The sequence below is a fragment of the Pungitius pungitius genome, chromosome 1, assembly GCF_949316345.1.
Source record: "Pungitius pungitius chromosome 1, fPunPun2.1, whole genome shotgun sequence".
Classification (NCBI taxonomy): Eukaryota; Metazoa; Chordata; class Actinopteri; order Perciformes; family Gasterosteidae; genus Pungitius; species Pungitius pungitius.
Genome location: NC_084900.1, coordinates 27,119,140 through 27,133,350, shown reverse-complemented (window position 1 = coordinate 27,133,350; position 14,211 = coordinate 27,119,140). Strand labels below are relative to the sequence as shown.

The following is a 14,211-nucleotide window of genomic DNA, read 5'->3' as shown; positions in this document are numbered from 1 at the left end:
TTTCTTTCACGGTGTACACAACTGTACCAAACAAAAAAAGAGGACTTTTGTGATGTAACTCTCTCTCTCTCTCTCCCTCTCTCTCATCTTCGTTGCAGCCATGAAGTCCGACCGTAAGCGCCTGAAGGTGGAGAAAGCAGACCTGGTGAACCAGATGCAGCAGCTTTATGCCACGCTGGAGAGCCGGGAGGAGCAGCTCCGCGACTTCATACGCAACTATGAGCAGCACAGAAAAGTACGGCCCCCATTTCTTGTGTCCTCTTGTTTGGCTGCGTTGGTTTGATGCACAACTACGGTGTTTTTATAAGTAAAAAACACAGGTTGTGTGCATGCTCTGGATAGGAATCTGTTAAGGATGTGTGCACATTCTGCTCAAGCAAAAGAAACTAGCAGCTGTACTAGCAGCTTAACGTATACACCAGATTTAGGAAGGCAGTGGTACAAAACAGGAAGTAAAGTGAAGTTAGACCCGTCTCTTCTTCTTGACTCCGGTGCGGTGCTCAACACATTTCACACTCATCACGTGTATATTTGGGAGGGTTGGCGTGTGAAACGATCCATCAGGATCTCTGTGTGCACTAGGAGAGCGAGGACGCGGTGAAGGCACTGGCCAAAGAGAAGGACCTGCTGGAGCGAGAGAAGTGGGACCTGCGGCGGCAGACCAAGGAGGCCACGGAGCACACGGGGATGCTGCGCTCCCAGCTCGACCTCAAGGAGAACCGCATCAAGGAGCTGGAGGCCGAACTGGCTATGGTGAGACGGAGAGACAAAGGGGAGGGGGAGGGGGGGGGGGGGGTAGACTGTCAGCTCCTCAGGCAGAGAGGGCGACTCCCTTTCATGTTTTCAAATAAACATTCGTCCTTTTTTTTCATTGTTAAATTGGATTCCCCCCCCCCAAATGTCCTGCCTTTGTGTTTATGCTTTTTATTTGTGTAAAATAAAGTCGTCGTCCCCCCCCCCCCCCAAAAAAAAAACAGCTAAAATATAGGTTATCAAGGCCACGACACAAGTAGCCAAGATCATAACCCCAACAAATAATAGCAGCATATGAAGATACAAATAAGAAAGCCCAGATTATACTACTACTGTCTCAGGGTCTATACTGCATATAGTCAAAAAGCCTTTGAATGTACAGCAGAGCCATCCGTCATGTCTCCAACCCCCAGATGAGTAACTGTGTCAGTCAGAGAATGGAGATCCGGGTGTTTGAGCGGGTCGCAGACAGGGACTGCTCTCCTAGGGTCATGGGGGTAAGATGGTCGCCCAGCTTTGAAATTGTCCCCCTTGTTGACCCTTCCGCTCCCTGGGAATCACTCCTCCTTTGTGACCTAATTGTGGTTTAGCAGCTGCACGTGTTTGACTAACCCCCAGCTGACCGGTCCTAGTGATTCTAACGTCAGATCCCCGCTACGATTGTTCTGAATGTGGTTTGAATTGAGCAAAGAGATGCTTGGTGGGTGAATATTCTGACAACCAATGATAAGTCCAGGGGGTTGTGATTATTTTCTGTTTTGCATGTCAAAGACTATGATTGATAATGGTTGGGCCGCTGGTTGGTGGAGATGATTGCAACGAAGCTGATTGCTTCAGTGTTGATTTGTAGCCTGTTTTTGCTCGGCATGATGATATAAGATTTGCACAACAACAACAATTGAAGCATTTGTGAAACACCAACAAGTGAGGGCTAATCAAAAAACACGCACAAAGAAACAAAGCTTTTCGTAGACACATAAAAACACAGTTCCCCGGGCTCCTGTTAAAAGACAGTGAATTGGGCTTTGAGACGGGGAAACGTTTTCATTAAACTTCAGGAAAAGCTCTCTCCAATTTTAAACTGACTTTCTTCTCCAAAAGCAAAAACTTCCTCCAGATATTTTTCTCCTGCTTTACTCTTCTTTGGGCTTTGTGGGTAAGGAAAGATTTCGCACAACAAAAGACAAACATGAATACAGCTGCATTTTTCATGAGGCACCGACCACATGAGGAGCCCGGGGGAGAACTCACTTGACCGCCTGCACTCTGAGACTTAGTGGGGTTCTGGACACAGAACCAAACACATATGATTACACATATGACACATAAATAAAGACAACTGTGAGAGGAAAAAGACACCAATTCACTCCAAACAACCCAGAAAGCTTTCACTCATTGTAACTGTCTGTTTACCTTCTCAAGGCCAAACAGTCTCTAGCAACCCTCACCAAGGATGTGCCCAAGCGTCACTCTGTGGCCATGCCCACGGAAACGGTTGTCAACGGCAACAACCAGGAGTGGGTGATGCATGCTGACCTTCCCCTAACCGCCGCCATCAGACAGAGTCAGCAGACCCTCTACGTCCACGCGGGGCATCCCACTGACAGACAAGGTAGGAGCGACTTGAGCACCTGCAGCGCAGCCTCACCTCTGCATGGTCATGTGATGTCGCTCCACTCACATTTACTCCAGATCGACGGCTGCTGATGATGCCCCGGTTGCTCCATTCCATGCGCTTAATGCAGCAGCTCCAGTGGACACATTTTTGGCTTTACAGCTTGCAGTTGTCTTCGCCGCACACAAACTTTTTCTTTGTATTGGACAAATGGTGGCAGCGGAGGAACAGTTGGGTGTTTAGTGTTTGTTTTGCTCTCCGTGAGTTTCAGTAACAATTAAAAAAGGTTAATTCAATTATTGTGTGTAATAAGATTGAACAGACTTTCTCATTCAGTTCAATGAGAGTGTGTCACTACTTTTGGCTTGTTCTGTATATCCGTAGTTATGTGGAATGGATGTAAGTGTAGACATTTAAGCGACTGCACAATATAGTTGTATATCCCAAGGGTATGTATGTGAATATGTGAACTTGTACAACGAAGACAGCATTTGACGTGATAATTTAACAGTGCAAAAGGAGGGCGGTCTGACTGACTGACTGACTGTTCATCAGAGATGGCCTAATGTATGTCTGGTTTTGGCGTTCAGTGCTCTGTAGCGCCTACCAGAGGGCGGGAGATGGAACAGGTTGTGTCCAGGGTGTGAAGGTCTGCAGTAATCTTTCCTGCCCGTCTTCTCACTCTGGAGACGTACACGTCCAGGATGGAGGGGCAGGCTGGAGCCTTCTTCTCAAGAAAACTTTCTACAACGCTTTTTATTTTATATTTGCGTTTTTTGGGCTCCTTTTTTTTACTTTTCTTACTTTTCAGGCCCATCACAGAATTTGCTCCTGCAGCCTCAGCATTTAACTGACTTATGCTCACGTAGGCAAAGCAGGAAGAATTACTTTCGTGAACCATGGCCCACCCTACAGGCACACATTTGCAGCTAAAGTGCATAGCAAACTAGCTAAAGCCTGAATAGTAGGACGACAGGCAGCACCTAAAAAAGAAAGTTCTGCACAAACTAGCCTTGCTTTCAGCAGCATCCGTCTCAGTTCTCCTCGAGATTGTTTAAAAGGGCTCATGTGGAGGAAGAAGCAGACAAAGAAAATATACAAACAGTTGCAAACCCCCAAATTGCTATGCAATTGGTTGAACAGTATGTACATCATTTTCTTTTCCACTGATACACACTCGAACACACATCCTCTGTGAGGCCGTTTTCACTGTTGCTTAGCAACTAAAGATGATTGCGAATAATTCCAAAGCAAATGGTCAGGGTCTTTTAACATATATTTTGTTTTAGGTGTATAGTGACAGTGCTTACCCTGATCACCCAATAGCACCCCAAAAAGAGTGTTGTGTGTTTTCCCTCTTGTCCCGCTCTAGTGGCTGCCGTGCGAGTGAGCCCCTGCCACTCGCGTCAGCCCTCCATCCTCTCCGATGCCTCGGCGTTGGAGGGGGACCGGTCATCCACACCGAGCGACATCAACTCCCCACGCCATCGGACTCACTCCCTCTGCAATGTAAGAGCCCCCCCCCCCCCCCCCCCCCCCTCCCCCTCGAGTGACCACCTCCCCGCCGGCTGTACTGCTTCCTCGCCGCTGTCCTTTTCTCCCGCCGTCGTTCCGGCTGAATCCATGTTTGCGCCACGCAGCGTGTCGTGTGCTCGTTCCGCAGCTGCGACTTGAATTGATGTGAAAACTAGTTTGTGGGTTGTTGCATAATTGCATGCCTGGCAGCGTGTCAAGGGACACTCCCCCCCCCCCCCCCGGTGGTTTGATCTTTATCTTCCCTGGTCTTTTGTCGCCCACCCTGCACCACTTCCGCTGGTTTCTCCGCTCTTGAATCGCTGCGTTCCTTCGGCTCGTGTTTTCATCGCCTCCTTCCCTCTGCTGTCTCTTTCTCCCGCCAGTCCCTAGAAGATCTGGAGGAGGCGAAGCGTAAGAAGAAGAAAGAGAAGATGGGGCTGGGCTCTCTGTCGCGTGTTTTCGCCCGGGGGAAGCAGCGCAAGTCCCTCGACCCTGGTTTGTTTGATGGTACTTCAACGCCTGATTATTACATAGAGGAAGATGCAGACTGGTAAAGCACACATGTCCGAGCCAACCGGCTCTGGAGAGCCCGTTTGGCGGTGATCAGAAGACAGCATTGTGTTGTGTGTGTGCGTGTGTGTGTGTGTTTGATTGATGTCAGTGTGTACAGATACAATAATGTGTGTGTGCCCGTACAGTCTCACACACATCCTTGCTTCCATGTGTGTGGGAGTGTTTGCATGCGTGTGTCGGCCATGGTCAGAGGCCATGTGACGAGCCGGGGGGCGTGTCTTGCTTCGCCCCAAGTGTAAACCTTACCAAGCGGAATGCACCTGTATGTATGTACAGTCCTGTAAATAGAGTGGACAGTGTGACTCAGCGACCCTGTGGATATGTTCTATTGTATCTGCTCTCCAAGACGACTGTGTTACTGGATCTTTTAATTGTTCTTTCGATTTTGACCTTTTGTTTTCACTCAACTGGAAACTTGAAGGACTGCTGTACTTGTAAATAACAACAGTTGATGTGCACTTTGTGCGTGTAAATGTCTCCCTGTCCCGAATGCCTTCTGTTAATTTTGACATGTACTCCCTTCCTTGCACCACCTTTTTAACTTGAGCTCCTCCCTGTTTATTGTCCTGCTTGGTCCATCCCCCTCCTTCCACACTGCCATGATGAGAACAGTTTCCTAGCGGCAAAGATGCAGACTCCTCAAATCCGCCTCTAATTCGGTCGCATAACCAACCTCTCAGCCGCCAAGATAGCTGCACTCCTTGATGTTCGCTCGAATGGGACTTCAAAGACGCTTCTAAGCGAGGAATAAACTTTCCATGCAAAACAGTTTGTTCCACATCAACGTGAAGCCAAACAGGAAATGTAAAGAAATGTGTTTTCTATCAGTCAAGATAGAAGATACTGTGCGACATGCATGCACATAGTCCCAGTCCCCACATGCACATGGAACAAAAACCGGCTCGGCATGAATGTCCTTCTCTGCAAATATTGTAGAGGGTATAAAAAAAAAAAAAAGAGTGATCCATTGCTCATTTTGTGATGTTTATGGTTTTTACCTGCTTCGAAGGGAGATTTTAGATTTTCTTGTTCCAAAAAAGCTTCTGATCAATGTCAAAAGCTTAACATACCAAACACTAAACACAGAACGTTTTAATCTGCACCTACAAGGCTCTTTGTATGTAAACTTACATCTAAAATATATTAATGGTCAGCAGAGTCACACAGTCACAAAGAAAACCCAGCACTACCCTTTGAATGCTTTAGTAATTATCCCACTTATTCATGAGGCTTTGTACCATTTTCCTACTGTAGGATCTTACAGCAGCTTGTATCTTTATTATTTTATTAATACTTAAAGGCTGGTAGAATCATTCCGGGGAAAGTTAGTCTAATAAAAGAAAGCTATTATGGTAGCATAGGTAAGACGCTGTAGGTATTATACTAGTGGTCAAGGCTTTTCTAAACCTCAGGAATTAGGTTACGTTACCAGAAAATCGGAACTTCACAGGCCTGAATTTAGAGCAGGCATTAAAGGAACTGTTATAACAATAATGAGTGCCAACACAGCAGCTTAGAGATCCGATTCAAGCAGGCTAATCAAACCGAAGCAAACGTATATACCTTCTCCCATGACCCCCAAATTCTGATGCAGTTCAAGCCAACCAGCTGAAAAAAAAAGCAATTAACTTTGTGCCAAAGGTTAATAGTCTTTCTTCAAGCACAAGAATGCCTAAAGACGTTGGATTATTTTCTTCCTTTCATTGGATGGAGCCGGAGTCTGCACTGCCACCCCCAGGAAATCGTTTCTGTCCTCGATATTAAACTAACACGGGGTGTTTGTCAGGCTCATCTGAAACACTGCAGAGTCACAGATTACCGCGGAGCTGTGTTCAACCACAGTGCCACGCAAAGATTAGCATTCGGCTCAGGCTGCATTCGGGCTCCCAGATTTTAGATTTAGCGGTGAACCACGAAGGTAATTCATAGATAAGTCCTTTTATATTTAATGTTATGTATAAGAACAACAGCTCATCCACTACTTGTGGAATGTGGAAGTCTAGGCTATTTCTTCTGAGGGGAAGAAGAACATATAAAAAAACAAACATTGTATGATTTCTATGTTTTGAGCCGTGGCCTCTTTGTTGTTTTCTTTGTTTTTTCCACAAATATTTTACTTTTTGTAAATTACAGAAATAAAATTAATATTATTATTAAAGAGTTTTTATTTAATGTTAAAGATGTAGGCCTCATTGGAGGACTTCGATTGTGAGGTCCTGAGATGTTTAGAAGTGGATATAGTAGCAAACTTTTAAAGGCATGGCAACAAATTTACGCTCAAAAGAATTAAGAATAAGATTATTTTAAAATAAAAATAAATAACGTTGAACTTCCATGTGGCTGTCCTCTCTTTCCCGGTGTTAACGTGTTTGTGTGTTCACATGTTCATTTGTCTTGGTGTGGCTCTAATTCTGATTTGTCCCCCTACGCTGGAGGTGCGTCAGCCTCCCTCAACCCTGCAAGTCCATCTGTGAGAGGACTGCGTCACCAAAAGCTTCCCAATGGCCTCCTTTCCTCTCTTTGCCAATTATAATTCCTTATGAAAACATTTCGTCTTTCACTTTGATATTAAAATCATTGATCAGAAAACAGAAGAGATTGAAAAGGAAGCCATGTCAGATTGTTGGAGCACTATTCATATTTGTCAGCACTCGGTGTCAATAATGTTCTGCTTTTATTTGACCCCTGACCTCTAACACTGACCCCCTCCTGCCTGACCTCCTCCGGATTTTCAACACAGTGAAGTGACCCGAGAAGTAGTGAGTCAGACTCAGTAAGACCAAGGTACCAAAGTTCCAGTTGCAATGAGTATGAGTTGTGCTGCTGGGTTGCAAGCTGTGTTTGCAGATGCCTGCTAACTCTCAAACAACATCTCAGAATGGCTTTGGAACTGAGCACTTCTTCAAGTTCAATTTAATCCAAAAACAATTCAGTGGGACTGTAAGCTGTATGTGCTGTTGGGAGCAGCCGATGATCACCGATACCCCCACCCCAGCCCAACAGCATCCTTAATATAGCTTTAACAGATTCTCATGAATGGGGCAGATTACACACTAGTTTCATTTTTATTTGCTGTCTTGTTGGAGAGTTTATGTTACATTCATGTCTGTAAGGTAAATGTGAAGCTACAGCCAGGGCCCGGTTAGCTTAGCTTAGCATAGAATAGAAACAGGCCGGCTGTAGCTCTCTATTTGCTGCATGCTATCAATTTTCTCATCTAACTTTTTGGCAAGAAACCAACATGTCAAACTTCCTTTACACTTGAATTCACGTTACAGCCAGCTGTCGAAAGAAAGCAAATAAGCACAGTTTTCTACATCTATATCTGTTTTTTTAATATGCTCTCTACTCATCTTGAATGGAGTAATTTAAATTAAGTGTACATCTGGAGTCTTGATCCATTCAACCGTAAAACCTTCAAAGCAAAATCTTAAAAATGTAAAATATCTTTACAATTGTATCACCTGCATTTTGGTGCTCAACACTATGTTCTCCTCCATTTCTCATCCATCAGAAACGCTGCTGTGTAGCAGCAGCATCCATTGTGCCATGCTATTGAAGGGAAACACTGCTGTTCTTTCTACACAAAAACCCTCACCATCCATCACTGTTGACTAAATGCACTCATGGCCTCGCATGAAGGATCAAATCTCTTCACAGTAGTACCGCCACAGCGCTGCAGCATGTCTTCTTGACCCTCTCAGCTTTCAGTTTCTTTTTTTTTTTTAAAAGACACTGAAATAGGATGAAACTGAGCTAATAGAGTCCAATCTTCAAAATATTTGGCCTTAAACTGGATGTCAGATAGTCGATTCTGATGTTTTTTTATGGAAAAAAAATCTTAAAAACAGCCCTTTTATCTGGGCAAGAGGGCAGTTCTGTCCAAGATAGAGACGTTTTCAGCTAGGCATGAATTGCTCTGAGAGGGCCAGTTAGAAGTGCACATTCAGCTCCTAGATGGGCACATGCAAGCATCCCAGTTGAGATGAATGACTTAAGTTGAATTCAACCATGCCATCATTTAAGGTTTTTGAAACCTTGTTTTGGAAACAAGGAGACAAAGCACATTTTGTTGCGGTCTGATTCAAGGTGGAAGGCTCCAGGCAGCATTTCAAACTGACTGAGTCACAAAGCCGGCGTCATTCCGTCTCACATTTCTGTTTTTTCACTGAAACAAACTGGATGTTTTGGCAGCTCAACATTCTCAGGCAGTCCTTTATAACTGAATCCTCAGGTGGATGCTTCTGTTTCAGGCCTGGTTGGAAGTCACTGGTTGAGCCATAAAGCCGGGGTTTGTATTGATGACGAGGTTTTCTGAAAGTATTAGACAAGACCTGTGAATTTTATCAATGCCATTTTAGTTTTCAAAAAGGAAACATTAAACTTTACACTAGCTTTACTTTCTCCATAAGCAACACCTCACATCTCAAGTGAAGGAGCGTACTCCGCGCATGCAAATGGCATGAGCACTCAGAGCCACGTCCACTCTTAAAGGCAACCCTTTATGCTGAGCCCAAAACTGGTCCTAAGAGGCCCCTTGCTGGTGAAGACAGAGAAACGTTTCTTAGTTAAACAAAGCAAACTGCGTTGTTGGTCCATATATTTCAAATTTGATAACAAAAGTGAACAGAAAACATTTGGCACAATTTGGTAAAATAATAGTCAAGCATTCAAAAACTCTATGGGATAATGTAAAGGAACAAATTACCTTATGGTTAATTTATAAGTCAGAACATTGCAGGCTTTTGGTTGCCATGGAACTGTTGCTTTCGGCTAATTAAGACAGATTAGACCGCCGTGTTTAACAGCTGCCTGTTTAATGGACTTCTTAAGTGATGAGCTTGTTCATGAAAGCTGCAACTTTGTTTACAGCCTCCCTGGCAAGTGTTTGGCTCGTTGTCGTGCAGCCAAAAGCTTGTGATGTTGTTTAAAGCGTGATCGTTTTGAAGACATTACGTCTGGTTCCCTTCCCCCCGCTGAGCTGACCTAGAACTGTTGCCCGTATGTCGTGATTAACGTTTTTCTTTTTCATTGCTCACTATACCCACTACCACCCTTGCCTTCAATCACGCCCTCAACTACATCACCCCCCCCCCCCCCCCCCCCCACCGCCCTCCCACTTAGACTCAGACTGCCACTCCAGCCCCACCCGCCACAGCCTGTCCGACGGGTCGGAGGACCAGCTGGACCGCCTCCAACAGGTGGAGCTGGCCAGGATGACGCCCATGTCCCAGTGGAGGGCTGGCACCGTGCAGGCCTGGCTGGAGGTTGTCATGGCGATGCCGATGTACATCCGCACCTGCTCAGAAAATGTCAAGAGTGGAAAGGTAGGATTAAAGCACAAACGAGATGCACGTGCACTCAGTTTTGCGTTTCTTCTTAAATGAATGTTCACTGTTGCAAATGTAGTCATTACCAGTAATGTAACTTGTTGTATTTGAATCCACCTGGTGTTTATCTGTAGAACACTTAGTGTCTAAACAGTATCAGTGTTTGGCAGGTGTTACTTGGACTAACAGATGAAGACCTGGAGCTGGGTTTAGGTGTCAGCAGTTTAATGCATCGCCGTAAACTCCGCCTGGCCATTGAGGATTACAGAGATGCTGAGAATGGAAGAGGGTGAGTGATTCATATGGAAAGCGTAGGAGGGCCATCTGTTGGTGAGTTATAGTATCAACATTTACTAATCATAACACAGACTTTAAAAAGAGGGATACGCGTTTCAGCATAAAGCTCCAATAACTGCATCAGTCTCCCAGTATTTACACCAGTCCTTGCAAACCCTCCATAAGAGTGAGTTTATCTGTTCGACCAGTAATAGAAATATAATATGTCCAGAGTGTTTCTCTGATTTAAAAAAAACCCTCTACATTAAATGCATTAATGACAACCTGTGACGTTTTAATCTCATCGCAATGTTTTGTCAAAATTAATTAATTTAATTAATTCTAAAATGATCATTTGACAGAAATCCATTCAAATGTGTAGACATGCCACTCAAATGCACAAATGGCAGTCTGATGGTGGTGTTTTGAGCAGAGATCAAAGTCTTTAGGGTTAATCCTCTGGGAACCATCAATGTCTTTCTGAAAATCCACGACCTGCTATCCAATAGCTGTTGATAGGCCTATATCTAGGTCTGAAGGGAGGTGATGGATCAAAACAAAGACAGTAAAACCAGTGGGACATCTTTGTGGAATGAGGGACCCATGAACGTGTGTGAATGTGTGTGTGTGCACTGTTTGCAGGCTTTCCAAGGCTGCAGACATGGACCACCACTGGGTGGCCAAGGCCTGGCTAAGCGACGTGGGCTTGCCGCAGTACTCGCAGGCCTTTCACAACCACTTGGTAGACGGGCGTCTGCTGAACTCTCTGACCCGCCGCGACCTTGAACGCCACCTCAACATCACCAAGACGTTCCACCAGGTCAGCTTGCTGCTGGGCATCGAACTGCTGCACTTACTCAATTTCGACAAGGAGGTAAGAGAGTTTCAGCACCATGTTCACCAACAGAGGACAACAGGGAATAGATGCGGTAGATGGAAACAGATTTGTTTTAAGAGGTGTTCAAATTGTTTCCAGGCGCTGCAGGCTCGTCGGGTCCAGTGTGAGCACCAGAACGTGGATCCATTGGTGTGGACCTCTCACCGGGTGATGAAATGGATCAAGGATATTGACTTGAAGGTGAGGACGGAGAGAGACAGAATGCAACTTCTGATATGAACACCTGTAAGACAATCAGAGGTTCCACCTCTATCTAAAAATATTTATTATCCTTTCTCGACGGAAATATCGAAACAATAATTGAAGCCACAGTTGTAGCAACAAAGCCAATAGTTGGATCAAATACTAATAACCAAGAGGTTCTGATGTGTAATATAACATATCTCCACAGAGTGATAGAGGGTTTTTGTTCATGTATTTCTAAGCTGGTTGTTCATGCTGCAATACGGATATCCAAAGTCAACATTGTCTTGACATGGGACAACATGTTGCCGTTATGAGGTAGTACCACATTCAGGGTGTGTAGAGATAAAGCCGTCTGGTCTGCGGACTGTTAATATCACCAGGTTGTGTGGAGCTGTGCTGTCATTAACGAATGAAGCAATGCGTTGTTTGTCTAATATCCGGTTAAAGGCCTTATTTTCATCCACCCATCCAGGAGTTTGCTGAAAGTCTTCTAAGCAGCGGCGTTCACGGCGCTGTCATGGTGCTTGACCCCACTTTCAACATTGACGCCATGGCAACAGCTCTGGGGATACCTAGCAACAAGCACATGATTCGCCGACACCTTGTGGAGGAGATGAAAACCTTGATTGGCCCGGCCAGGTGAGAGGAGACGTTCACCGAGAGCTCTGCTTACTGTAGAATGTGTAAATGGATTAGATGAGAGGTGCGTAACCTGAAGGGTCGATTGGAAAGGACACATTTTGCTCATAAATGTTGCACAAAGGTGTGTTCTGTTAAATACTAACAGGAGGCCACTGAATCTAACACCCTAACATCCTTCAGGGCGGATACCAAGCAGGACTACGAGCACCTGGGCCTGGGAACACCACCACCCCTCCTACGCCAGAACTCGGCGGGGAGACCGCCCAGCTCCACCGGTCGCCACACGGATGACGAAGGCTCGCTGAGGAGGAGGGCTGTGAAGGTGTGTGTGTGTGTGTGTGGCAGGGGTTGAAAAAAACTTTCATAGTTTTAGCCTATGTACAGATTTGACATAGCATGCGTAGAAACATAACATGAGACCATCAGTGCTTTCATTACCGAGACTATTTGATCATTTCTGCGCGTTTCAGCCTCCGACAGGCTTCAGCCCCAAGACCCGCAATGGGCGAGACTTGAGTTGCCATAGCAGCAACGGCTCCCTGCCGCGGGATGTTCGGGACCAGACTCCGCCCAGATCTGAGGGAAGCCCGATCCACGGCTACACCAGCATCGAGGTCACCAACGTTTGAGGTCATCGCAGTGTGACCAACACCCAGTTGTGAGCTTTGTCACTACTGAATCTGCACCCTGGCCATTTGTTGTGTGTACATGAACATGAGGTGGTTCTTTTCTCTAGACATGACAACTTTCAAGACATATTGCACTTTTAAAAACAAGACAGGATTCTTTTTTACAAGTCTCCTGGTTTAAGAATATTTGTATTGTGTATTGTGTCATATTTTGATGTTTGAGGGGGCAGGGATGTCTCTCGCCTGAATCCAGAGATGCAGGACGCAAGCTGAATGAGTATTTTTCTATTCTTTTGTGTAAATGGTTCTCTGTGAATCAGGATTTGACATGGCAATTTGTTTTTGTTGACTGTTTGCTAGTGATTGTCTCTTTTTGAGGAAAATGAGATGTGGTGGTTTGTATAATACGGGGTACTGGATGATACAATGAAAAAAAAAGTTTAATATGAATATAAATTGTTTTGGTTTCATGCAGTCCTGCTGTTCGTAATGCCTTGTCAGTGTAGCTGAGGACAGTGGAGAAAAAAAAGACTTGAATTGAATTTTAAATTCTAGAGTTAATGTTTGATAGCCTTTTTTTCATCATAACACAGTTGTGTCTAAACAAATGTAGCACCCTCTTCTGATGTTTTATACTGTGAAGAAAATGTGGGAAAAATATTTGAACAATGGCAACTAAATATGACTGCAGAGCGGTATGGAGCCTCAGGGCTGAAAGATGTGGTGATGCATATATGTAAGAATGAATTAATAAAGGTTCCTTTTATTGAAATAAAGATGGTATCTTTTATTTGCTATTTCAATGAATATCACTATAAAGCAAACCGGATTTTCTTTTAAATGACAAACTTACAGAGAGTTATCGGCAAACTCTGCAACTCTGTGTGCACATGTACACGTCATGTCTGCCAGGCTATTTTGGACTGGTTCTGTCCTCTAGTTACCAAAAACAACAACATAAAACGCAACACGAGTGCTAGTTAATAAAATGTGAGAGAGAACTTTTGACTGTGTGATAAACAGGAAATTAACAATAAAAAATGTTAGAAGGATTCAAGTGAGAGAAATGTGAGAGAAACAAGTCTCCCGATTGAACTCATTTGCATGTGTGGGGTTTATTTTCTTTTCTGTAATGTAGATGAGGGGCCCAAACTAAACTCTGATTATCTATGATTAATTGTGTGTTAATACGTACTCCGTACTCTTGAGTGATTCCTGCACAGTCCTTTGGTGCGTCACGCGGGTAATTTCCCCTCCTTTTGCTCCCTGTGAAAGGAGTTGTTTCAAGTCTCTGTTTAGACCCGGGGCAACATGGTGCAATCCTCTCCTCTCGCAGTGACTCAACCCACTGTGGCAATCTCACTATGACACAGCCACAACATGTACAGCTTCCTGTCTGTATCCCACCCGTGATCGGAAGTCTATCTCTGACATCTGAGAGGCATGACGAAGGCAGGTGTGTCAGACAAAGTTCCCCCTGAGAAAAGTTAATGTCCACCTGAGGCAATGAAGGCATTAACTCCAGCTTATCTATATCCCACTGTAACACAAATCACTTCATTTCATGAAGGCTGACAGATATACGACTTACCACGGCTTGCTCACTGTGTGTGTGTGTGTGTGTGTGTGTGTGTGTGCACGTGTGTTTGAATGTGAGTGCCAACAAAGGATCTGGACAAAAGCTTAAGAGGAAGAATACTCCCGAGAGTCCAAAATAACCGGGTTGATTTACTGAGAAGGAGAATAACAATGAGCAGCCAGGGTTTGCGACTGCTTTTGTCATTAATGTGACAC

The 14,211-nt window shown here is 44.7% G+C and overlaps 2 protein-coding genes across 4 annotated transcripts in view; both read left to right on the top strand.

Annotated features, from left to right (window-relative positions):
• The window catches only part of kazna (kazrin, periplakin interacting protein a), a 121,510-nt gene extending 114,721 nt beyond the window's left edge, over positions 1–6,789 (top strand). Inside the window, exons 6-11 of one of the 3 annotated variants that reach the window (XM_062563982.1) lie at positions 99–235; positions 583–753; positions 1,167–1,250; positions 2,176–2,365; positions 3,741–3,877; positions 4,267–6,789. In XM_062563982.1, coding sequence (XP_062419966.1) covers positions 99–235; positions 583–753; positions 1,167–1,250; positions 2,176–2,365; positions 3,741–3,877; positions 4,267–4,437 — 890 coding nt within the window. In that variant the 3' untranslated portion in view covers positions 4,438–6,789. The remainder of the gene's footprint in view (positions 1–98; positions 236–582; positions 754–1,166; positions 1,251–2,175; positions 2,366–3,740; positions 3,878–4,266) is intronic. The other 2 variants (XM_062563988.1, XM_062563985.1) reach the window with 2 other exon arrangements.
• A 3,011-nt stretch (positions 6,790–9,800) lies between these two features.
• LOC119221812 (kazrin-A-like) lies at positions 9,801–13,170 on the top strand. Its single transcript, XM_037477889.2, has 6 exons — positions 9,801–10,075; positions 10,705–10,936; positions 11,039–11,140; positions 11,619–11,785; positions 11,969–12,110; positions 12,259–13,170. Exons 1-6 carry the CDS (start codon positions 10,014–10,016, stop codon positions 12,415–12,417), a joined length of 864 nt encoding a protein of 287 aa, XP_037333786.1. The 5' UTR covers positions 9,801–10,013; the 3' UTR covers positions 12,418–13,170.
• The last annotated feature ends 1,041 nt before the right edge of the window (positions 13,171–14,211 follow it).

Excerpts from the sequence above, each read along its gene's own strand:
- LOC119221812 (XM_037477889.2), top strand. The coding sequence starts at position 10,014 with ATGCATCGCCGTAAACTCCGCCTGGCCATTGAGGATTACAGAGATGCT. Across the intron at positions 10,937-11,038 it reads TACTCAATTTCGACAAGGAG|GCGCTGCAGGCTCGTCGGGT; the intron begins GTAAGAGAGTTT and ends AATTGTTTCCAG. Across the intron at positions 11,786-11,968 it reads ACCTTGATTGGCCCGGCCAG|GGCGGATACCAAGCAGGACT; the intron begins GTGAGAGGAGAC and ends AACATCCTTCAG.